This window comes from Aotus nancymaae, unplaced genomic scaffold (genome assembly GCF_030222135.1).
Source record: "Aotus nancymaae isolate 86718 unplaced genomic scaffold, 86718_ANA_hifiasm-v0.15.2.pri h1tg000003l, whole genome shotgun sequence".
NCBI lineage: Eukaryota > Metazoa > Chordata > Mammalia > Primates > Aotidae > Aotus > Aotus nancymaae.
The window spans coordinates 33,465,713-33,491,873 of NW_026988414.1; the positions used below are offsets into that span (position 1 = coordinate 33,465,713).

General features: G+C 47.7%; 1 protein-coding gene across 1 annotated transcript in view; it reads left to right on the forward strand.

The window, feature by feature from the left end:
* The window catches only part of CORO2A (coronin 2A), a 68,676-nt gene that overhangs the window by 19,745 nt on the left and 22,770 nt on the right, over positions 1-26,161 (forward strand). The window contains exon 2 of the mRNA XM_012475776.2: positions 13,219-13,419. Within this exon, the coding sequence (XP_012331199.1) occupies positions 13,219-13,419 (201 nt within the window). The remainder of the gene's footprint in view (positions 1-13,218; positions 13,420-26,161) is intronic.

Consider the following 26,161-nt stretch of genomic DNA (forward strand, 5'->3'; position numbering starts at 1 on the left):
GAAAGAAAATCGTTTCCCAGGCTCAATGTCCTAACTTCCTAATTGCAGGGGCTAAGTCTACTTTGGCTCTGACCATGTCACACCTCCAGTTACAAACTTTGATGCCTCCCCACTGTCTCAGGTGCCATCTCGTCAGCATCCCCCTGCCCCCACAGCCCCTCTCCCAGCCGCAGCCCTATTGCTGGCCTGCATTTGCCTAGACCCAGCCTCCCACCCCAGAGCCGAAAGCTCCTAGTTCCATCTCCGCACACCACACAGGGCCAGGCGTGGCCTAGCACAGCGCCTTCCACCCAGGTGCCTCCCCTTCCCTCCTCTGCTGGGCTTGCTATACTTGGCCTTGAAGGCTCAGCTCAACCGTGTCATCCCGGAGGCCCACCCTGACTCCCCGGATTTCCATCTCCCTGCTGCAACTTGCAGCGCTGGCCTTAGCCCTGGTGACCCTGAATTGAGCTTGCTGGTTACATGGGGGGCTCCCCCATAACTGACCCTGTCTGGGTCCATCATGCGTCTCCCTTACAGTGCCCAGCATGGCATCAGACTCAGAGTGAGCACTAATGATGTCGGCTGAGCTGACTCTGGGCCCCGGGTCCCTGAGGCAGGCAGAGTGAGGGCTGATTTGTGGGTCCATGCTGAGAACAGAATGCAGGGCCCCTGGTTGGATGCCCTCCCCAGGACCAGAGTTGCAGAGCTTCAGCCCTGCCTCGGGCTGACTGTGGGACCCTAAGCAAGACATTCTCCCTCTCTGGGCCTCAGTGTCCTTCTCTGTCTAAAGGCAGGCCCGAAAGCTCTGTGCCAGAAAGTGGACAGTGAGCAGGAAGTGGAACCCAGATTTTCAGTCTCTGGAGGCATCTTGGAAAATCCCCAGTGACCCTTGTCGCTCGAAACTCCCAGATAAGGAGATTGTGGGGCAATAAACCTGTGTGGAGTTTTGTCAGATCCTGATTTGAGGGGGTTAAACAGGAATAAACTCTGCTGTGTCTTCAGAAGGCCTAGGCAGGAAGGGGACCAGCCTTCTCAGGACGGCTGACAGGTGGACAAGCTCTGCCGCCCTCGAGGTCTTGAGTGTGTCTGGCGTGTGCAGGCTGCAACGCCCTCACAGATCGTCCTAACAGGTGGGCAGGGCAGGGCTGTTACTCTCATGTGGATAGAAACACAGAAAGCGGGAGAGGGGATGAGATTTGCCCAAGGTCATGGAGTGAATTGGTGTCAGAATTAGGATTGTCGGCCAGGGTTCAGGTGGCTCATACCTGTAATCTCAGCACTTTGAGAGGCTGAGGCGGGTGGATCACCTGAGGTCAGGAGTTCAAGATCAGCCTGGGCAACATGGTGAAACCCTGTCTCTACTAAAAATACAAAAATTAGCTGGGTGTGGTGGTGCATGCCTGTAATCCCAGCTACTCGGGAGGCTGAGCAGGAGAATCACTTGAACCCCAGAGGCAGAGGTTGTCGTGAGCCAAGAGCACGCCATTGCACTCCAGCCTGGGCGACAGAGCAAGACTTTGTCTCAAAAAAAAGAAAAAAACAAAGCAAAAAAAAAAAAGAATTAGGATTCTCCAGCCTGACCAGCACACTGCTATGACAGTGATGGGCCCAACCCATTGGCTTCTAGCACCCCAAGGTGAGATTCGGAAGAAGCTTCTGGTGTGAGTGAAAGCTCAAGCTGGGAGTCAGGTGGGCCTCCTCCTGGGTCCCCACAGGGCTGTAGGTGGGCGCAGCAGAAGGGGAGAACCATCTGGGGTTGACAGTCCTCGGGGTGTGTCGGTGGGGGAGGAAGGAAGAGAAGGAAAAAACACAGTGGGCAGGAAAGGAGGAGGGGAGGGGCGCTTCCATGAGCCGAGCTCCTACGTTGTGCCAGACACATGCAAAGTCTTTTATGTACATGATCTAATTTAATCTTCTAGATTCTATGAGAAAAATATTAGGATACTCTAATGCTATGGTGCAGAGACAAACAGGGGTCCAGGGCTTGAACCTGGTGCCTTCTTTTTCCCTGCCCTTGGCTACCTCCCCAAATGTCAGGATGGGACCGCATGGGATGGAGAGACTGCTCAGTCTGGGAGGTGGGGAGGCTCCCTGGAGGTAGTTCTGTTGGAACTGGGCCAGGAAGGTGGGGTGAGAGGAAGGGGCATCCTAAGAGCCCAGCTAAGTGCCACCCAGTGACTTACCTGGGCTGGCTTAGTTCTAGGTGGAGGGAAGGGGTGTGAGCAAAGACGGATTATCTAGGAAAACATGATGCTTCTTTATTTTCTTTTTGCTTCTCCCCTTCTCTTTTGAAAAACGTGATGCTTTGAGGGGAAAGCAGACAGACCAGTTCAGCTTAGAGAACAGGTCTGTGGAGATGAGAAGGAGATCAGGGACTCAGGGGGAATGTAGAGACCTCAAAACCCAAGTCCAGCAGAGGACTATCCTGAGGACAGAGGGGACCCGGGGTGGGTTTCAAGGGAAAGGGCAGGGCCAGAGTTGGGGTTGGAATACTCCAGGCCTGAATCCCCAAGAGAGAAGGCTGATCAGGCCTTGGCATGGCCTGGGAGAGGAGTAGAGAGCAGGTGGGGGCTGTGGGGGGCAGGGCTGGCTGGGGAGGAGGCAGGGCATGAGGAGGAGGCCAGTCCAGGGACGGTGGCTCTGGGCAGTGTCAGATATAGGGAGGAGGCACTCCCGCAGGCCTAATCTCATCAGGAAGAAAGAGGCCTTGTCTTGGCTCGCTCTCTGACTCAATCTGTACTTCCTGTGGGCCTGCAGGGAGGCATCTGTGCTGGACCAGAATGATGGGCAGCGCAGGGGCGGGGAAGGCGGAGACCTGAGGACAGGGCTGTTTGTGTTTGCTGGCTGCAGACCGCTTCTGCCTCCCTTGTTGATGGTCGAGCCCCAACAACCCTCACTCGTGAGGGTCCCTGGATGGCTGTGCTCCTGCTTCCCTGCCTGGGCTGTGCTGATGGAGAAGCAGCAAAGGGTTTCTTCCCCTGCTCCTCCACCCTATCCCAGGCCCCTCAGCACCAGGGCAGGGTGGAGCCTTCTGGCCTCCACCCGAGAGAGCCCAGCCCGGGGAAGCACAAATGCACTCTCTTGGATTCTTCTCATCCAGCAGGGATTGTCAGCTAGCCTTCTGCATGTGTGTGTCTGTTCCCCATCATCACGGTGAGCACCAGGGGTTGGAACTCTCACGAGCCACTCAGACCCTGGCAGGCTGCTTTATGCTTTCTGGTTTGGGACTTTTATTTAGATCCTCAAAATGTTGGGCCCCCAGCATATACCTGGTTGTGTGTGTTAAATCACATCTCAGTGTCCTGTACTGAGATTGTTGCACAGGACCACAACAATCTTACTAGCCAACGTCTGTTGAACACTAAGTATGCACCAAGTGTGACTCTGCATGCTGTGTGTATCACCTCGTGTCAGCGTCCAGGCACCCCTGCGAGAGTGTGGACCTGCGACTGAACAGCCTGGCCTGGATTCCAGCCCAGCCACTAACTAGCTGTGTGATCTTAGACAAGTTACATAACCTCTCTGTGCCCTGTTTCCTCATCTTAAAAATGGGGTGATGATAGTATTTGCATGAGGGTTGAGTTAGTACATAGAACATACTAAACACCTAATCAGCAATGTAGGTGTTAGCTATTATTTGTACTTGTAGTGCCTGATTCTCCTGTTGAGGAAATAGACACATTAACTTGCCCAGAGTGGCAGATAGGAAATGTTAGAGCGGCACTGTCCAACATAACTTGGTTCAGTGATGGGCGTGCTCTATAATTACACTGTTGCTTATATGGCTTCATCTGTGAATATTAAGCACATGTGGCTTTTGAGCTCTGGAAATGTTGCTAGTGTGACTAAGGAGCTGGATTTTACACTTTATTTGATTTTAACTTTAATTTAGAAGTCATGTGGGACTAGAGGTTCTGTGTTGCACAGGGCTGTTTAGAGCCAACGTTCGAACACTGACAGTCAAGCTCCAGAGCCTGGGCCACCTCTGTGCTCTCCTGCTTCTTTCTTGCGTAAATCTTGTACAAAGGAAATTTAAAGACACATACAAAATTAAAGAGAAGATTCCAGTGAATCCTCATGTACCCTGACCCACTTTCAGTAGCCATCAGCAACCTGTTTCATCTCTACTCCCTCATTTTCTCCTCCCAAGGTATTTTAAAATAAATCCCGGATGTTATACTATTTCATCTGTGAATATTAGGCATATGTCTCTAAAAGATAAAGACTCTTGTCTAATATAAGCACAATATTATTATCACACTGATGACAATTCTTTAATATTGTCAGGTACCCAGACTGGAGTGCAGTGGTGTAATCATAGCTTACTGCAGCCTCTAACTCCTGAGCTCCAGTGATCCTCCCACATCGACCTCTTGAGTAGCTGGGACTACAGGTGTGTGCCACCATGCCCAGGGAATTTTTTTTTTTTTAATTTCTAGCAGAGATGAGATTTTGCTGTGTCATCCAGGCTGGTCTTGAACTCCTGAACCCAAGTGATCTACCTCATCCTCCCAAAGTAGAATTTTCTTCCTTTTGAAGGTTGAATAATATTCCATGGTATGAATATAGCACATTTCACTGATCCATTCATCTGTGGATGGACACTTGCGTTGATTCCACATTTAAGCTATTGTGAATAATGCTGCTATGAACATGAGTGTGCAAATATCCCTTCCAGACCCTGCTTTCATTTCTTTAAGCCTGCATATTCCAGAAGTGGAGTTGCTGAATCATATGATTGTTCTACTGTTAAATTTTTGATGAACTGCTGTACTATTTTTCATAGCAACTGCACCATTTTACATTCCTACCAACAGTGCACTAAATCAGGTTGTTTCAAATCGAATTGTTTGCTTGCTTGTTGTTGAGTTGTAGGAGTTCTTTATATATCCTCAATATTAACACCTTATCAGATGTGCAAATATTTTCTCTCGTTCCGTATGTTGCCTTTTCACTCTGTTGCTAGTATCCTTAAATGCACGTTTTTAATTTCCATGAGTACAATTTGTGTATTTTGTTGTTGTTGTTGCTGTTCCTGGTGTCATAACCAAGGAATCACTGCCAAACCCAGTGTTGTGAAGATTTTGCCCTTTGTTTTCTTCTAAGTTTTTTTTTTTTTTTTTTTTTTGAGATGGAGTCTCACTCTGTTGCCCAGGCTAGAGTGCAATGGCGCGATCTCCACTCACTGCAACCTCTGCCTACCAGGTTCAAGCAATTCTCCTGCATCAGCCTCCTAAGTAACTGGGATTACAGGCATGTGCCACTATGCCCAGCTAATTTTTGTGTTTCTAGTAGAGATGGGATTTCACCATGTTGGTCAGACTGGTCTTGAACTCCTGACGTCATGATTCTCCCGCCTTAGCCTCCCAAAGTGTTAGGATTACAGGCATGTGCCACCGCACCCAGCCTTCTTCTAAGGTTTTTATAGTTTTAGCTCTTACATTTAGGTCTTTGATGCATTTTAAGTTAATGTGAGAAACCAGATAATTTAGCATGTAGCATTTCCTATGTTTTTTCCTGATTGCTTCCAGGTAGCTGTTGAACACATTTCTCCATACCCTGTGTGTGTAGTTACATCCAAAGACTCAGTCAATGTTGGGTTTCATTTCTTGTCAAAGCCACTTTATAAGGAGTGTTTCCTGTTGCTTCATATTAGCAGCACATAATGTCTGGTTATCTCTTTCAGTGATGCTAAGATTGGTCATTGGGTTCAGGTGTTGCCAACCCAACCAATCTATTACACCAGTGAGTCTCAAACTTGGTTATGCATCAGTCACCTGCTGGCTGGTTAAAGAAGAGTGGTGAGCCCCGCCCCCAGAATGCTTGATTCATTAGGTCTGGGAAGAGAAGCTTGAGAATTTGCAACTCTAAAAAGTTCCCTACTGATACGGTTAATGGGGAACTACACTTTGAGAACCACTGCATCACATCCATTAGGCATTTCTGTTATCTTTGCTCCTAATATGCACTGGGATCGCATGGGAAGCTTAAGCACTGCTGGCGTCTGGGTCCCCCAGCCAGTAATCTGACTTAAGTGATTCTAATGTGCAAAGTTGCAAGCCACTGCATTGCATGTTAGCATTCCCTCAAGGTCACCCCATCTCATCTCTTCCTGCTCTTAGCCATTTCCCTGAGAGGTGTGAACATGTGAAGAGCAGTGACTGAATTATTCATCTCTGACCCCTCCAAGCCCTGCTCTTGACTCAGCTTGGCGCAGAATAAACACAAAGCCAATATTGGTTGAAGATTGGAGATTGAATGAAATCCTCTTCACCTCTCTTTATAGAGCTTCCTGGATTATTCTGCTTTGAAATTTCTATTCTCTGGTTCAGGATGTTGGGCTTTTTAAGAAATGGACATCATTCTAAGCAAACTGAAACAAGAACACAAAATCAAACACTGCATGTTCTCACTCATAGGCGGGTGTTGAACAATGAGAACACATGGACACAGGGAGGGGAGCACTACACACGGGGGTCTGTTGGGGGGAAATAGGGGAGGGACAGCGCCGGGTGGGGAGTTGGGGAGAGATAGCATGGGGAGAAATGCCACATATAGATGAAGGGGAGGAAGGCAGCAAATCACACTGCCACGTGTGCACCTATGCAACAATCTTGCATGTTCTTCACATGTACCCCAAAACCTAAAATGCAATTAAAAAAAAAAGTCACATGTAGCTTAAAAAAAAAAAAGAAATGGATTCTAGAGCCTCCTCTCTCGCAGGCAACTTGACAAAGTCAGGGCTACTAGGGATTTACAATAGAATTTTTATGTGTAACCCAGGCGCAGTGGCTCACACCTGTAATCCCAGCACTTTGGGAGGCTGAGGTGTGAGGATCGCCTGAGGCCAGGTATTGAAGAACAGTCTAGGCAACAGAGTGAAACCCTGTCTTTACAAAAAAATTAGTCAAGCATGGTGGCACATGCTTGGTCTTAGCTATTCAGAATGCTGAGGTGTGAGGATCACTCGAGCCCAGGAGGTTGAGGCTGCAGTGAGCTGTGATCACACCTCACATTCCAGCCTGGGCAGCAAAGTGAGACCCTAGCTCAAAAAAAAAAAATGTTACATATAGACCTTGGCGGTGGCAGTGGGAGAGTGACCATCTTATCCCTGTTTGCCTAACCTACCCCCAGTTTAGCACTAAAAGTCCCGCATCCCTGGAACCCCTTCACAATCCAGGGCAAACCAGGACAGTTAGTTACCCTACTTCTGTGGACAGCAGACCTTTATTGCTTAGAAGGAGGGAGGAAAACTTCCCCTGTGGGGTGAGACCCTTAGGTCCTAGCACCCTGGATCCCACTGGGTCACTTCAGACCCTGTTGCTGACCGGTGCAAAGCAAAACCGAAGACACCTTGTGCCAAGAGGTAGTGGGTTAAACCAGGGCCAGGCCTCAGATTCACAGAGGCTGGTTGTGAATAAAACCCTTGCAGAGGAGAAGTACCTGAGCCTTGTGGTTTTTTCTTCCTGCCTGGTGAGAAAGGAAGGTGGTCTGGGAAATGGCTGGTTACTCAGAGGCTGAGGTTGGCAGCAGGGTGGCCTTACCCTCCATGGGCTTTGACTTCAGAGCCAGATATCCCACCCCCAATGGGTGGGTCAGAGACGCCATAAGGATTCTGGATGACTTAGAAAGGAGCTTTCCCAGAAAGTTTGGGGCCAAGGCCAGGATCAAAATAAGCTGTGATGGATAAGAGTGGGTCAGGGATTGGAGTCCAGCTGAGGGACCCACCCATAATGCGGTGTGTATTGTGTTAATTCCCAGCCTGTGTGGAGCACCTTCACATAGAGTGTTCTTTATCCTGGTTAACAGCAGCCCCTTTTCAGCTTTTGAAACAACTGGGTAACTTGTGGTTCTAATCTTCCCTAACTGTGGCTGTGACATAAGTGTGGTGGTTCAGACCCTCTCACCAGGCACTTACAGGGGGCAGCTCACTGTGCTCACAAGTCAAATCTTAAGAAAGAAAAAGATAAAACTTCAAATATTAGATGTGAAACCACAAATTTACAAAGGGGCACTGGTAGCCAGCAATGCCTACCTATTCCGTTCAAAGAGCAAATCAGGTCATTTCATTCTTTCTTTAAAGCCACAAACAGTATAATTAATGAATAATCTATTACGGTGGTTTGCACCACACCCAGTTTGGGTTCAGTTTCAGCTACCCTGCAGCTAACCCTTGTCCTGCAATGAGTTTAGGGCTGGGCAAGGGAGAGGACCCTTTGGAACAGGCAGGAAACTCTCTTCTCTCTCTCCCTCTCTCTCTTTCACACGCACACACACACACACACACACACACACACACACACCCTACATGTATGTCAGAGAGGAACACATGGCATAGCAGGAAGAGGGGTCTCCGAACTAGACCTGGGACTCCTTCCCACCTGCACTGCTCATCATAACATGATTTCAGTCTAGTCACTTCCCTTGCACCTCAGTTTTCCCATCATCAAATGGGGAAAATAATCCCCACCTACCTTGCAGGAGAGTTATGAGGCACCGTCAGGCATTAAGAAATAAACTCAAGGCCGGGAGCAATGGCTCATGCCTGTCATCTAAGCACTCTGGGAGGCCAAGGTGGGCAGATCACCTGAGGTCAGGAATTAGAGACCAGCCTGGGCAACTTAAAACCCCGTCTCTACTAAAAATACAAAAATTAGCTAGGCGCAGTGGCACACACCTGTAATCCCAGCTACTTGGAGGCTGCGCAGGAGAATCACTTGAACCTGGGAGGTGGAGGTTGCAGTGAGCCGAGATAGCACCACTGCACTCCAGCCTGGGCAACAGAGCCAGACTCCTTCTCAAAGAAAAAAGAAAGAAATAAACTAGGTGCAGTGCAAAGCCCAGAGATGACTAAATTCTTTTTGGGAGTGGGGAATTCACAGGCCCTGGAGCCTAATCTCATGGCATCAGGCCCACCAAGCCTGCATGGGATTGCAGCAGTAGAATGGATGCCACCTCCTGCTTTGTGCCCCAGCATGTTGTCCCAGAGTGCCACACCTGAGGTGGCCTGCTGTGGCTTTGATGTGGGCCCAGCCAGCTGGAATGGGACAGGATAGGACAAGTGGCCTGGGATAGACCTGGCTCGAATTGACTGTTCTGGCCCAGCCTGTGGGCGAAGGGCCCGCTACAGTACTCACTTGTGGGCAAGTGCCTGCTTGTAGGGAGAATGAAATGCCTGTTCTCTGAATTGCTGAGTCATTAAAGTCATGCATGTGCTGATACACGCATGCGCTCATGCACGTGTATATACACAGCCTCAGTTAAACATCCAGATGGATGCATACCCACAAGAGGACACAGGCACTCATGAACATCCTGATGAGTGCAGTTCTTGTGCACACACAGTGTACACACAAGCCAACACCTGTGCACAAGCTTCACCCATGTATATACACATACACTTCCATACCACACACAAAGGGAGAGGTAGCTGGGCCTGCTAGCGGCTGCCCCATCCCCAACATGTACAGTTTCCCTTTGTGACAGCAGGTCTGGAAGAATCTTAGCAGTACAAATAAGAGTTAGGGTGGGGAGCGGATTGAGGGGCGGACAGAAGGGCACTGATGTTCAGCTCCTTTGCTGTCCGCTAGCTTCTTCCATGGGGAAATGGGGAGCCTGACCAGAGGGGTCTAGCTAGCTTCCTGGGCCTCATGTTCCTTCTTTGTAGAGTGGGGGTGATCATAATCATGACAGTTCCTCTTAGGGGTGGAGCTGAGATCCAGGACTGTGACGGATGTGAAAGATGTCCTCATGGATATTGTCTGTGAGAACCTGGAGCTGCAGGCTCAAAAGCTGCAGGCTTGAGACAGCTGAGTTCAGCCCCCAGGGCTGCTGTTGACTAGCTGTGTGACCTGGTTACTGGCCTCAACACCTGCATCTGAACCGGGGAGCAAGGTAGCACCCACTTGCTCTATTCCTGCTGCATGGAAAACACTTGGAATGGCACCTGGCAGCTTGTAAACACTCAAAAACCGTGACTTCTTACTGCCACAGAAGTGACTGTGAGCTCCAGGGGAGGTATTGTCCAGGCCTCTTACAGCCTCCTAACTCCTCCTGGATAGGGGGTGGCTCTCAGGAGTTAGGCCAGACCCCAGGGACCCCCTACAGGCACACAGGCAGGCTGTGAAGGGAGAGAAGTCTGAGGGTCCAGAGGGGGCCAGGGCTGTTGTTAATGTAAGGTCGGGTCGACTTCAGTGATCACCCCCGGCCCGCCGCATGCGCTCAGGCACCACATTTGGTTGATCCCACCTCTCTGGTATTTCAGTAACATCCTCTCCCCACCATTCCGCCCACTTCACTGCCCTACTTCAGCCCAGGTGGCCATTGCCTCTCACCTGCTCTAACCTTTCCTCTGCTCAGTAGTCAGAGGAAAATCTGAAAATTAAATCTGGTCCTCTATCTTCTCCACTTTATTTATTATAATTATTATTATTTATTATTTTTGAGACAGAGTATTACTCCGTCACCCAAGCTGGAGTGCAGTGGTACAATCTCAGCTCACTGCAACCTCCGCCTCCTGGATTCAAGCGATTCTCCTGCCTCAACCTCCAGAGTTGCTGGGACTACAGGCATGTGCCAGCACCCCTGGCTAATTTTTATATTTTTAGTAGAGACGGGGTTTCACCACATTGGCCAGGCTGGTCTTAAACTCCTGGCCTCAAGTGATCCACCTGCCTCAGCCTCCCAAAGTGCTGGGATTACAAGCATGAGCCACAACACCAGCCTCTCTCCTGCTTTAATTTCTCCAGTAGCTCCCCACTGCCCTCAGAGTCCAGGTTCCTGAGAAGATCTGGGTCCTGCTTCCTTCTCTGTGGCCACACCAAGCATAGGCAGCTACCCACCATCTCCATGGACTGGACTTGCATAGGCTGTATGAATCAGGACATGTCACTGTGCTCCATGACAAATAACCCCTTATCTCATGGTTCACTCTACAAGTGTATTTCTCTGTTGCACTGTATGTCAGTAGAGGAAAATGCTCTGCTCCACGTGGTTCCTGAGGGACCCACCACCTTACAGCTGCACCATCTGAAACATGCACGCTTCTCATCCCTTCAGCCAAGGACAAGAGTCCTAGAGGGTCACAGGCAGGTCTCATGTGCTTTGCCCTGGAAGTGACACACATCACTGCCTCCCATGATCCACCGGCCAGTGGGTCATGGGAGGCAGTAATGTGCACTATGGCTGCCTGACTTCAAAGAACCTGGACATGAGGGGAGCAGTGGGATGTCTGGTGAGCATCACGAGCTGCTGGGGGTGGCGGGAGTGCACCTCACCTCAAGGTGAGGCGGGGTAGGGGGTCTGGAGCGGAGCTTGCTGATTTGCTCCCTACTTTCCCACCCCCAGCCCAGGCCCAAGATGGCTCCTCCACTGCCACCTAGTTGCCAAGACCCTAGGGAGGTCATCTGCCCTTGTTGTTCCTTTCCAAGGGGACCCCCAGTACCCATTTCTCTCAAAACTCACTATAGAGAAAAGAAGTGCTACTCCTTAGCAATGGGTGGCTTTTATCTTACAGACACCAAATAAATCCTTTTCTGATTCTGTTTTCCCTGTTGAACTGGTCACTAGGAAGCTCAGACCCAAACCTGGGCAACATGGCAAGACTCTGTCCTTAAGAAAAAAATTTTTTTTAATTAGCCAGGCATGATGGCATATACCTGTAGTCCTACCTACTTGGGAGGCTGAGGCAGGAGGATTCTTGAGGTCAGGAGTTTGAGGCTGCAACGAGCTGCAATCATGCCACTGCACTCTAGCCTGGGTGACGGAGCAAGATCCTTCCTCAAAAATAATAATAAATAAATGGTGACATGAGGTAGCGGTGGGGTGGTGAGGGCTTGGTATTCAGAAGGGTCCCTCTGGCCAAGAGGAGGCCCCATGGTATTATGGGCACAGGTTTGGGCACAAAAGAGGCCTAGACCCTCTCACAGGCCACTCGTGATCTAGCTTTCCTCGCCCCTCTGGCTTGTATTCTCTTCACTCACATTACCCAATTTACATGTTGTTCGTGTGTGTGAGTCTGAGAGAGAGAGAGAGAAAGAGAGACAAAGAGAGAGAGATTTTTTTTTTTCTTTTTAATTTTTCCTTGATAATCTTACTAAACCACATTTGGTTCCCCCAAACTGTTCCATCTGCCTAAGACACCTTCCCCCTGCTCTCCCTCATCCTGCCTACATGACCAACTCCTACTCATCCTCTAAGTCACAGCTTAGTTGTCACTTCCTCTGAGAAGCCCTCCCTGACTGTCATGTGCAAATCTCTATTATTATCCATAGAAGAGTGGGTCCCAGTGGCCCAGACTCTCCTAGTAGCCTCACCCAGAGGCCTCTTCACCCCTGTAAAGGCTGGGCTCAGGCCTACTGTTTCCAAACTCCCTGGTACCTGGCACAGGGCCTAGACACACAGTGATGCTCAGTAAATATTGAGTGAACAAATAGAAGGCTGGACGAGGAGCAGAGCAAGCTGAAGATTCCCGGATGATACTAGTGGTTGTGATTGCCACTGTTGATTAAGTATCTGCCACATGCCAGGAGTCTAAATACATCACCTAACTTAATCCTTATGACAAGGCTACGAGGCAGATACTTTTTCCAATCTCTCTTTCTTTCTTTTTCTTTTTTTTGAGACAGGGTCTTGCTATGTTGCCCAGGCTAGTTTCGAACTCCTGGGCTCAAACAATCCTCCTGCCTTGGCCTCCCAAAATGCTGGGATTACCAGCATGAGCCACCATGCCCAGATGAGGCAGATACTTTTGTTACCTCATTTTACAGATGGAGAAACTGAGACTCCAAAGGCTAAGTCACTTGTTATCGGTTGATAAGAGACGGAGCTGAGATTGAAGCCCAGGCAGGCTGGCTCCAGAGAGCACCTTGGCACCTACTTAGTTGGGCTGAGAGTGCTGGGCTGTCTGGTGAGACAGCAAATAGGGGTCAATGTGGTGGATTCTCTCTATGGTTTTTCTGCCTTTTGTATTCACACTCAAAGGGATGAAAAGCCTTAAAACATCGGCAAGCAGGTCAGTGGTAGTTCTACGTCATCTCATCTTACCTCACCAGGTCTATAGAATTAACTATAATTAGAGTCTTTGCACTTGGTTGCCCTTCATAGTGTGTCACCATCCACGTCGAACGGACTGTCGTCCTGCTCGCACCCTGTTATATACTCTGAAGATGAGAGCTCCGTGTGTCCCATGATCAGGGCAGTGAGCCTCATGCCCTTTGTCCCGTTTGTCTCCTGCAGATGTCATGGCACCCCCAGTACCGGAGCTCCAAGTTCCGTCATGTGTTTGGCAAACCAGCCAGCAAGGAGAACTGCTACGACTCCGTGCCTATCACCCGCAGCGTTCACGACAACCACTTCTGTGCCGTGAACCCCCACTTCATTGCAGTTGTGACTGAGTGTGCTGGTGGAGGGGCCTTTCTTGTCATCCCCCTGCACCAGGTAAGGACAACCCCAGGCCCAAACAGCTCTCTGGAGGCAGGGCAGGATGGAGGGAAAGTAGAAAGAGCCTGAGTTTCTGGAAGTTCTAGCTCTGCCCATTACTGGCTCTGTGACCTTGGGTAAGTCATTTCATCTCTTTGAGCCTTGGTTTCCTCACTGGGAAAAATACACCTGTCTTGAATTTTAGCCTCTAGCAGTTGGCCTAGCTACTCCTAGACCTCTCCTCTTCTCTATAAAATAATTCTGCAAATTAATTTTCTCCTGAACAAAATATAATTCGTTAATGCTTTACTGGGATTATAGGAAATTGGGGAAGTCTCCAAAGCCACCTTCCCCACCAAAAAAAGGGAAACAAACATTGAGTCAAAACTACCTAGGAGAGGTAAACAGTAAGCAAGCAGGAAGAACAGGCTTGTCCTGAGGGCAAGTGTTGCTAGTATAGGTTGAACCATATACAACTGTGGATATTCAACTGGTTTTGACCCCCAAAAAGCAAGAGTATAGATCAACCTAATAGCAGGTCTCTTGAGGATGCCAACCCTGAGTCTCCACCTTCAGGCAGAACACCTGAAGGGGCCAGAAGGCTCCCAGGTGAGTAGTGCCACTGATTCACAGCAGAAGCCAACATGAAACCTCTCCAGATGAAAGCATCCACAGTGTGGACAGGATCCCCACAGATTAAACTTAGGGAACTATGAATTCACAAAGATCACAAAGCATGTACACCACCATGAGTGAGAGTCAGTCGAAGCAACAAATAGCAGGCTTAGATCCCCAGAGGACTCGGATCATACAGATTAGAATCTCACAGACCAGGTTTTCTGAACACAATGCATTTGAGTTAGAAATCAATAACAAAAGATAAATCTTAAATTCCCATTCATTTGGAAACTTAAAAACATATTTCTGAATAATTTATAGGCCAAAAACAAAATCATGGAAATTTAAAAATACTTAGAACTGATATAATGAAATATGCCACAAAACTTAAGGGATGTAGGGAAAGTGGTGCTTCAAGGGAAACCTATAGCACTAATGCTTATGTTAGAAAAGAAGAAAGGCAGGCCAGGTGTGGTGGCTCATGCCTGTAATCCCAGCACCACAAGGTGGTAGATCACCTGAGGTCAGGAGTTCAAGACCAGCCTGGCCATCATGGTGAAACCCCATCTTTAAAAAAAAAAAAGAAAGAAAGAAAAGAAGAAAGGCTAAAAATTAATGACTAAATATTCCATCTGAGAAGTTAGAGCCTCTGTCCCCAGGGACTGGTCTCCAAAGCTCTTGCCATTGCCCAGGGAGGGAAGGTTCTGAGCAATAAAGTTTCTTAGATAAATCAATTTAAAAAAAAAAAGAAGTTACAGCCAAGTACCATGGCTCACACTTGTAATCCCAGCACTTTGGGAGGCAAAGGGCAGAGAATTACTTAAGCCCAAGAGTTTGGGACCAGCCTGGGCAACATGGTGAAACCCCATCTGTACAAAAAATACAAAAATTAGCTGGGCATGGGGGCATTTGCCTGTGGTCCCAGCTACTCAGGAGACTGAGGTGAGAGGATCACCTGAGCCCAGGGTGATTGCGAGCCATGATTGCAAGACTGTACTCCAACCTGGGCAATGGAGTGAGGCCCTGTCTCAAAAAAAAAAAAAAAAAAAAAAAAAGCTAAGCAAAGAGCAGCAGAATAAACCCAAAGAAAGTTTGAGGAAGGTGATAATAAAAAGCAGAAATCAATGAAAGCAAATGTAAGGATACATTAGAGATGATCAAAAGGGCCAAAAGTTTGTTATTAGAAAAGGGTGATAGACAAACCCTGCAGAGACTGGTCAACAATAAAAGAGAAAGGGTACAAAAGGCATCAGGAATGAGAAAGACAATATCACAGCAGAGCTTTGGAATCTAACAAGACACTGATACAAGCAACTGTATGTCAATAAATGTGAGAACATTGACAATATGGGCAAACTCCTTAAAAAATATAACTTGTCAATACTGATTCATGTAGAAATAGAAAGCCTGAATAGTCCTTTAAACTACTTTAAAGGAATAGTCCTTTAAGTACTTTAAAAATTGAGCAATAGGCCAGGTGTGGTGGCTCATGCCTGTAATCCCAGCACTTTGGGAGGCTAAGGCGGGTAGATCACCTGAAGTCAGGAGTTTGAGACCAGCCTGAACAACATGGCGAAACCCCTGTCTGCTAAAAATACAAAAATTAGCCAGGCGTAGTGGTGGGCGCCTATAATCCCAGCTACTCGGGAGGCTGAGGCAGGAAAATCACTGGAACCCAGGAAACGGAGGCTGCAATGAGCTGAGATCATGCTACTGCACTCCAGCCTAGGTGACAGAGCCAGACTCTATCAAAAAAAAAAAAGCAATAAAAATTTCCCTTAAAGAAAATAGCAAAAGGAAAGGCAAGCTATAGGTGGAAAAGGATATGATAAACATGATAGTCCCAGCTCCTTGAGAGGCTGAAGCAGGAAAATTGCTTGAGCCCAGGAATTTGAGGTTGCAGTAGCTATGAAAAGCACCACTGCACTCCAGCCTTGGTAACAGAGTAAGACATCTCTTTAAAAAAAAAAAAGTTATCAGCTGGGTGCAGTGGCTCACGCCTGTAATCCCAGCACTTTTGGAGGCTGCTGAGGTGGGCATATCACTTGAAGTCAGGAGTTCAACACCGGCCTGGCCAACATGGTGAAACCCTGTCTCTACTAAAAATACAAAAAAATAGCCAGGTGTGGTAGTGGGTGCCTGTAATCCCAACTATTCGGGAGACTGAGGCAGGAGAATTACTTGAACCAGGAAGGCGGAGGTTGCAGTGAGCCAAGATTGCACCACTGTACTCCAGCCTCAGTGACAGAGTGAAACTCCATCTCAAAAAAACAAAAAAAGAGAAAAAGTTATAGAGATGACCCTTTACTCCCAAATACTGTACTTCGGTCTGTATCTTCTAAGAACAAGAACATCTCTTATATAACCACATTCTAGAAATTGAACATTGATACAATGCTAATTATAATATACAATCCAATTTCAAATTATATCAGTTGTCCCAGTAATGACCTTTATAATAGCTTTATTTTTCTAATCTAGAATCCAACCCAGGACCACACATTAGTTGTCATCTCTTAGTCTTCTTTATTTCATGATACTAACATTTTTCAAGAGTAAAGTTCAGCTGTTCAGTAGAATGTTTCTAAATCTGGACCTGCCAAATTGTTTCCTCATGATTAGAATCATTTATGTATTTTTGGCAAGAATATTGCATGAGTGGTGGTATATCATTTTTAGGTCATTACATCATGGGACACATGATGTCAGTTTGTCACATTATTTATGCTATTGACTTGACTTCTTTGTTAAATGGTGCAAATATCATTCATAGAGGAGAAATGTTAGAAGCATCCACAGGCCAGACAGGGTGGCTCACACCTATGCGCCTAGCACTTTGAGAGGCCAAGGTGGGCAAATCTCTTGAGTCCAGGAGTTCGAGACTGGCAACATAGCGAAATCCCATCTCTATGAAAAATAGAAAATTAACCAGGCATAGTGGCGCATGCCTGTAGTCCCAGCTACTCAGGAAGCTGAGACAGGAAGATCCCTTGAGCCCAGGAGTTCGAGGCTGCAATGAGCCATGAACGTGCCACTGCACTCCAGCCTAGGTGACAAAGTGAGACCCTGTCTCAAAATAAATAAATAAAATTAAATCAGGAATAAGATAAAAGGTCATGGACCATACAGTAAGGCTAGAAAAATATAACTTGTCAATACTGATTCAAGTAGAAACAGAAAGCCTGGATAGTCCTCTAACTACTAAACATTGAGCCATAAAAATTTCCCTTAAAGAAAAGATTAAAGAAAAATAGCAAAAGAGGCTAGGTGCAGTGGTTCATGCCCGTAATCCCAGCACTTTGAGAGGCTGAGGCAGGTGGATCACCTGAGGTCCGGAGTTCGAGACCAGCCTGGCCAACATGGCGAAACCCTGTCTCTACTAAAAATACAAAAATTAACCAGGTGTAGTGGCGCGTGCCTATAATCCCAGCTACTCAGGAGGCTGAGGCAGGAGAATTGCTTGAACCCAGGAGGTGGAGGTTGCCATGAGCCGAGATTGTGCCATTGCACTCTAGTCTGGGTGACAGAACAAGACTCCATCTCAAAAATTAGAAAAAAGTAAAATAGCAAAAGAAAAACAACTTAAAAGTGATAAGATGGAAAAGGAAGAAATAAAACTGCTATTATTTACATATATGATTGTCTACATAGAAACCCAAAAGAACATGTAGTCAAATTATTAGAAAACTAAGAGTGTTTAGAAGGTAGTGGATACAAGAATCAGAACACAAAAATGAATTACATTTGTACATACTGGGAATATTTAGATAATATAATTAAACATTTGCAATAGAATAAAAGAAGATCAGATACCTAGGAATAAACAAGCAACACTTAGAAGGAAAATGACAGGACATTGTTAAAAGACTAAAGATGACCTAAATAAATGGAAATATTTACTATATTCATGGATAGACACTTTTACTTCCCTCAAATTCCCACAGCATTCTCCTTTTTGAGGACATATTCCAAGGCTGTTTTTTCCTTAGAACCATGCCCTATTTTGAATTAGAGTCATTTGTGTTTTTGTGCTAGTACCTCCTCATGTAGTTGGGTGCCTAATTGTTGCTCATAACTTTTTATTGACTCCACAAATTATCTAATGGTTGTTCATCCAAATAAATAGGGAGGGCATAAATGGCAAAGGGAATGGCACAGGCAAAGGCATATACGATTGTATATGGAATGTTCAGGAAGCAATGCAGAGAGCAGCTGTCTGGCCAGAACAAATAAACAATCTGTGAAGAAGGAGAAGGGGAGTACCCTAAGAGAGTGGACTGGGGCCAGAGGACCAGAGCCTTGAATGCTGGGGGTGAGGTGTGTGACTTGTATTCTAAAGCGAGAGAGGATGTTTCAAGCTGGGGAGGGACAAGTGCAAAATGGAATTTGTAGAAAGACTTGAAAAGGTCAGAATGGGAAGAACCCCTGTAGATGGCCCATTTTGCTACTTGTTTCTTCCAAGTTCTGCATACTTGTAAAAGATTGTGTCCACCAAACAAACTGCATCCTTAATTAATTCAATAATTAGTTGGTATTCCCGACTTTTATTACTCAAACTCTCAGAACTGTCACTGTTTCTAGCTTGCATGAACTGCTCAGTGTAAATGGGTACTAACAACTGATATAAAGAAAATAAATGGGTGTGACGTGATAGAGTGTGACGTGGTGGGGAGAGGAGACCTAGTTTAGGCAGGATTGTCTGGGAGGGCATTCCTAGGAAGGTGACCTCTGAGCAGAGAGCCACATGAGGCTCTAGAGGGAGAGCACACTGGCAGTACAAATAGAACATGCAAAGGCCCTGGGTGGGAATGGGTTTGATGTGTCTGTGCATTGTCAGCACATGGGCAAGAGTGGTAGGAGAAGGTGAAGTCAGACTGGGGAGTAGGGCCTGGACTACGAAGGTGTCGTAAGCCCAAGCAAGAGTCTGGACTCTATCCTGAGTCCAGTGGGAAGCCACTGGAGGGTTGAAACTCACTTGTCAGCCAGGTGCTATGGCTCACACCTGTAATCCCAGCACTTTGGGAGGCCAAGGCAGGTGGATCACAAGGTCAGGAATTTGAGACCAGCCTGGCCAACATGGTGAAACCCTGTCTCTACTAAAAAGGCGAAAAATTAGTTGGCATGGTGGTGGGCCCCTGTAATCTCAGCTACAGGAGGCTAAGGCTGAGGCAGGAGAATCACTTGAACCCAGGAGGTGGAGGTTGCAGCGAGCAGAGATCGCACCACTGCACTCCAACCCAAGCAACAGTGACTCTGTCTCAAAAAAAAAAAAGAAACTCACTTGTCCTGCACAGCCTGATCCTAGGTAAAATGTGTGATTCCCTGTGGGCTTTTTGAAATCTCATAAATAGCTCAAAGATACGTGTTAATTGCTATCATCGCAGACTCCTAGGAATCCAGGCCCAACAGGAGCTGTGCTACAGTTTGAAGGTTTGTCCCCTCCAAATCTCATGTTGAAATGTGATCCCCAGTGTTGGAGGTGGGGCCTGATGGGAGATGTTTGGGTCCTGTGGGCAGCTCCCTCATGAATGGCTTGATAACCAGTTCACCTGAGATCTGATTGTTAAAGAGTCTGGGACACCTCCCCGCCGCCTGCCTCCTTCCTCTCTTGCCATGTGGCACACCTGCTCCCCACTTCACCTTCCGCATGATTGGAAGCTCCCTGCAGTCCTCACCAGAAGCAGATCCTGGTGCCAGGCTTCTTGTGCCACCTGCAGAACTGTGACCCAAACGAACCCATTTTCTTTATAAATACCCAGCCTCAGATATTCCTATATAGCAATGCAAAATGGACTAACATGCCTGGGAGCCACTAACCAGAGCTTCTCACACTTTAGAGTTATGATGCAGATTCTGACGCAGCAGATATGAAGTGGGGCCTGGGAATCTGCATCTCCAATAAGCTCCCAGAGGTGCCCGATAAAATACAGGATGCCCAGGTTAATTTGACTTTCAGATAAACAACAAATCATTTCTTTTGGCTTTTTCCTTTTTAATTAAAAGTTTTATTTTGACATCATAGGAGATCCACGAGCAGTTATAAGGAATAATACAGTGCGATTCCGTGTGTCCTTTTCCCTGTTTCTTCCAGGGGCAGCATCTTGTAAGACTACAGTACACGGTACAGTATCACTGTTGTGATACTGGCATCAGTACAGTCAAGATACAGAACTTTCCATCATTAGAAAGATCTGTTCCCTCCACCCCCACTCCCTCCCTAACCCCAGATGACAATTCACCTGCTCTTCATTTGTATACTTTTGCCATTTTAGAAATGTTACATAAATGGAATCATACAATATGTAACCTTTTCAGCTTGGCTTTCTTCACTCAGCATAATTCTTTCGCAGTTCAGCTGGATTGTTGTATGTGTTGAGTATTGATCGTGTTTTTTGTTTCTTTTTTTTTTTTTTTTAATAGAGACAGGGTTTCACCATGTTAGCCAGGATGGTCTTGATCTCTTGACCTTGTGATCCACCCACCTCAGCCTCCCAAAGTGCTGGGATTACAGGCATGAGCCACCACACTCAGCCACTTCTTTTCCCTTTCTTTTTTTTTGTTTTTTTTTTCTTTCTTTCTTTCTTTTTTTTTTTTTGGTTTTTTTGTTTTTTTGAGACAAGGTCTGGCTCTGTCACCCAGGCTGCAGTGCAGTGGCATGATTATATCTCATTGCAGCCCTGAAACCTCCACTTCCTGGGCTCAAGCAATCTTCCCACATCAGTCTCCTGAATAGCTAGGACTACAGGTGCATGCCATCACACCCAGCTAATTTTTGTGTATTTTTATGTAGAGGTAGTGTTTTGCCATGTTGCGTAGGTTGGTCTTGAACCCCTGGGCTCAAGTGATCTACCCGCCCCAACCTCCCAAACTGCTGGAATTACAGGTGTGAGCCACTGCACCTGGCCTGAATCATATGTTCCTTCTTTCTTTTTTATTTATTTTTTCCCAGGCTGGAGTGCAGTGGCACGATGTCGACTCACTGAAACCTCCACCTCCTGGGTTCAAGCAATTCTCCTGCCCCAGCCTCCCAAGTAACTGGGGCTACAGGTACACACCACCATGCCTGCTAATTTTGATATTTTTAGCACAGATGGGGTTTCACCATGTTGGCCAGGCTGATCTCGAACTCCTGACCTCAGTTGATCTGCCCGCCTCAGCCTTCCAAAGAGCTGGGATTACAGGCATGAACCACCTTGCCTGGCCTCTTTTTTTTTTTTTAATAGAGATGAGGTCTCATTATGTTGCCCAGGCTGGTCTCAAACTCCTAAGCTTGAGTGATCCTCCCACCTCAGCCTCCCAAAGTGCCAGGATTACAGGCGAGAGCCACCGCATCTGGCTCTGTGTGTTTCTTATTGCTGACTCATATTTTATGGTATGGATGCACTCAGTTTATATAACCATTCACTCTCTGAAAGCCAGTGGGTTGTTTCAAGTTTGGGGCTGTTACAAACATTTGTGTACATATTTAGGGTTGAACATAAGTAAGCTTCCATTTCTCTGGCACAAAGGCCCAGGAGTGCAGTTGCTGAGTCATAAGGTCATTGCATGTTTAGCCTTACAAGAAACTGTCAATCTATTTTTACAAACTTCTAGTGTAAGTAAAGTATTGCATGAGACCTACTTATGCTAAAAAATTAGTGGGTGTTTATCTGCAATTTGAATTTAAGTGGACATCCTGTATTTCACTTGCTAAATGTGACTTCCCTCCTCCCAGGTGATACTGATGCTACTTGTTTGCCAGTTGCATTTTCAATAGCAAGGCTCTAATCTAGCTCATCTTCATAATTATGGAAAAATCTCAAGCACAGAAGTAGATAAAAATAATATGATGAACTTTCCTCGGCCCAGATTCTACAATTATCAAGAGTTTTCCCTCTTGCTTCATTCATCTCTTTTCCCTGAAATGTTTTAAAGCAAATTCTGGACATTTTGTCATTTCAACCCCCCACTCCCACCCCCACCAACATGTCAGTATGCAATTCAAAAACGAGGGACATTTTCTGACATAACCACAATGCCAGGATCACATTAATAATAACTCCTGTGTCGTCTGATTCCTAATTCATGTGAAAAGGTCCCTGGTTGCCTCATACCTGCCTCTTTGCTTGTGGTTTGTTTGCCTCAAAGTCCAGATAGGGTCCATGTCTTGCATTTGATTGATGTTTCTTTTTTATTTTTTCTTCTTATAATTAGAGATGGGGTCTCACTGTGTTGCCCAGGCTGGTCTCAAATTATTGCACTCAAGGGATCCTTCTGCCTCAGCTTTCCAAAGTGCTGGGATTACAGGCGTGAACCACCACACTTGGCCAGTATGTTTCTTATTAAGTAACCACATCCAGTACTACCGTGCAGGTGCCATCCCATAGCACTTACCTGCACAGACAGGCCTTAGAGGCTCTTTATTATGCCATAACCAGGGATGGAGTGATTATGCTGATGCCTTATGAACATTAGCCCTATTTGTAGGGGATATTGTCCCATTGCACAGATGAGGTCGCTGAGGCTCAGGAAGGTGACTTCCCAAGGGACCCTGAGCAGTGTGTCCAGGACCCAAATGGCAGCCCAGACCGGGTGTGGCCTTGGAGACTTGTTCTCACTTCACTGACCTGCGGCTCCTGAGGTTTCGCTCTGATTTGCATCAGTTCCTATTGGTTACCAGGATTACATTCCGTGCCAGGCACAGAGAGGTGTTAGTAGGTGAGTGATGTGAGAACAGGGACAAACTAGCTAATGATTTAATTAAGCTCATAAATTGTACTGGGATTGGGAGATGTCTGGCCTTGCCACTTTGTCCAGGAAGTCCCTCTCAGAGGGGCTGGGCTGCCCCAGGCAGTTTCAGATGTCCCAGAGGGAGTGACACCGCAGACAAGGTCCCTCCCTCTTGCCTGTTTGTGACCCAAGGTGAGCTGGTTAGAGGGAGGCTGGAGGTGAGTTTCGCAACCTGCAGCCTTGGCAACCAGGGACTGTACTTGGGGAACAAAGGCAGCAGGGGAAGGCTGGGGAGAGACCAGGACTGTGCTCCCGAGCCTGGGGCCCAGCCTGCTGCAGAGTCACTCCAGGGAGGGAGTGAAGAAGGTGGACTTTGCTGTGAGGTGGGGAGGAATGAAGGCAAGGGCAGGTAGAGCCCCTGGGGGTCAGCCCTGGAACCCTGCTGGTAGTAGACAGGCCAGAGGGGACGTGGGCCTGAGGGCCTAATGGACACCTCAGCCTTCAGGTGCCTGAGAGCGGGGAGGGGCACTTCACTGCCGTGCTCTTAAAAGCCAACCTTAGCCAGCATGGTGGCTCACACCTGTAATCCCAGCACCTTGAGAGGCCAAGACGGGAAGATCACTTAAGACCAGGAATGTGAAACTAGCCTGGGCAACATAGTGAAACCCCATCTCTATTTAAGAAAAAAAAAAAAAAACAGGCCAGGTCGGGTGGCTCACGCCCGTAATCTCAATACTTTGGGAGGCCAAGGCAGGAGATCACTTGAGGTCAGGCATTCAAGACCAGCCTGGCCAACACAGAGAAACCGTGTCTCTACCAAAAACACAAAACTTAGCCAGGTGTGGTGGCACACACCTGTAGGCCCAGCTACTCGGGAGGCTGAGGCAGGAGAATCACTTGAACCTGGGAGGTAGAGGTTGCAGTGAACCAAGATCGCATCATTGCACTCCAGCCTGGGCTACAGAGTAAGACTCTGTCTCAAAAAATAAACAAAAAAAAAACCAAGGCCAACCTGACCCTTCTCCAGCCGATGTCTGTCCACATCACTCTGCTGCCCAGAAGCCTCCCGGGACTCCCCATTGCCTGCAGATACAGTTCTGCCTTCCTCATCAAAGCCCTCTTTGCCCTGTCCTAGCCAACACATTTGGAACTTAGAGCCTTCCATAGCACATCTGTTCCCCCACACGAATTCCCGTTCTAGAAATGCAGGGTGTGGGCTAATCTGGCGTTCTAGAGGTCTCTTCCAGTTCTAGGAGTTTGTTCAGCCTGTAAAAGAACATACTCAGGGAATGGGCCCCCGGCCTTCAAATATCCAAGGAGCTGGCCTGTGACAGAGGGTGGCAGATGTGTCTATAGGTCCCCAAAGGACAGGGCTAGGACCAGAAGTGGGAAGTGAGGGGAAGCAGGGGCCACCCAGAGGCCACATTGGGCTCAAAGTAGGAAACATTTCCTCCAAATTAATAAGTTCTGAAAGTAGGATAAACTACCTCGGGAGGAAGTGAGCTCCCCATCCCCACAAGTGACCAAGTGGGGTTACCAGCTAACCTCTGTGGTTCACTACTGTCATCCCTGGGTGTTGTATCCTACAGTAAACCCTCCACAGGCTCATCTGGGTGCTCGTAAGGAGAGGAGCAATGAAGGACGCTCTGCCCTAAATCATGGGAATGTGCTGTGCATTTTAGAAGTGCTCATATCCTAGGGTCAGGAAATGCTCCTCTCATCTCTCCCTCTGCTCAACCCCAGCCTCCTCTGGGCAGTCCCAATCCCACATCTCCCCCTCCAGTCAGAACATGGCTCACCTGTCCATTTGTCCATCTCTCCATTGGGTCCAGCCCTGCACCCTGGAAGGGGTGAGTAGACTCCATGCCCTCAGCCTCAGCCCTCTTGCTCAGCCTCCTCTCTTGCCCTGTCCTCCAGCCTACCTTCCCCACTGGCTGCTTCAGCATCCTGTCACTTAAAACCTATCTGCCTTTCTGACTTGAGATTCTGCCCCTCCACCTGGCCTGGTCAAAATCTTCCTCCGATTTAAAGGCCTCCTCCTCTTCCAGGAAGACTTTTCTGGTTCATCCACTGGGTCTCTTATGTGCCTCTCCTCTGAGCCCTAAGTACATTCCATCGTGCCTCCTCCATAAAGCAGGCGGCTCCTGTAGCACAGGATTGTGAGTACCGTACGTATCTCTGCCATCGCCAGCATGCTGCATGCGGTCTGGCACATAGTAGGTCCTCAGTGAAAGGCCTGTGTGATGATGATGATAACCATGATTCGAGGACAGCAAGTGAGAGGAAATATGCCCAGTCCTGGCTCTGCTGTCCTCAGAGACATTGTCAACCTCTCTGAGCCCCAGCTCTGCACTTGTAAACAGGGAATTCTTATACTACATCCTGGTTGGGAGGTAAATCAAATCATATGAGCAGAGCACCTGGAATTGAACAGAAAAACTTTTTTTTGAGACAGGATCTCACTCTGTTGCCCGGGTTGGAGTGCAGTGGTACAATCATGGCTCACTGTAGGCTGGATCTCCCAGGCTCAAGTGATCCTTCTGCCTCAGCCTCCCGAGTAGCTGGGACCACAGGCTTGCATCCCTACATGGGACTAATTTTTGTATTTTTTGTAGAGATGGGGCCTGTTGCCCAGGCTGGTCTTAAACTCCTGGCCTCAAGTGATCTGCCCTAGACTCCCAAAGTGCTGGACTTACAGACATGAGCCACTGTGCCAAGCCAAAAAGCATTTAAAAACCTATTTCTTATAGACATGGGAACATGTTTGATCCAGCTGCCTGAGTTTACCGGTAGGAAAACAATCAAGCCACCAGTTCATTCACGGAGGGCATGCTTGGAGCCGCTGCTATGTAGGAAAGGATGGGAGTCCCCCAGCAAAACAGTTTGCCCCCTCCCCGCCCAGTGATTATATCCCCTGGCCCCTGAAACATACCCAGCAGCAATGACACTGGGTAATGGTAATGAGCTGTGATGAGCTTCTTCTGGCTAATGTACTGAGCGCTTAGCAAGTACCAGGTGCTGTCTTCAGTGCTTTACGTGGATTAACTCATTTAATTTTCACACCCTTCCTGTGAATGAGGTCCTACTACTGTTGTCATTTCGCAGACAAGAAAACAGACATAGAGAACTGAGGTCACTTGCCCAAGGCGGCCCCGTGGTAAGGGAAGTGGCAGGGATTCCAGCCCTGGAAGCCAGCGTCCGCCCCCGCTTCACCTCTGCTGCACTGTGCCCTCCCTCTGCCGTCCTGTCTCCCCTGCCTCCCAGTCCCCACCCTGAACTGTTGGGATGCTCATCTGAGGTCGTGACTGTGATGGCTGCTGTAGGAACAGCTGCTCCCTTGAGTGCTGAGGGTCATGACAGTGGCCTCACAGCCTCTCCCATTCTGGCAGTGGGGGTCTGCCCTAGAGCATTCTTGCATCAGTCCCCACCCGCT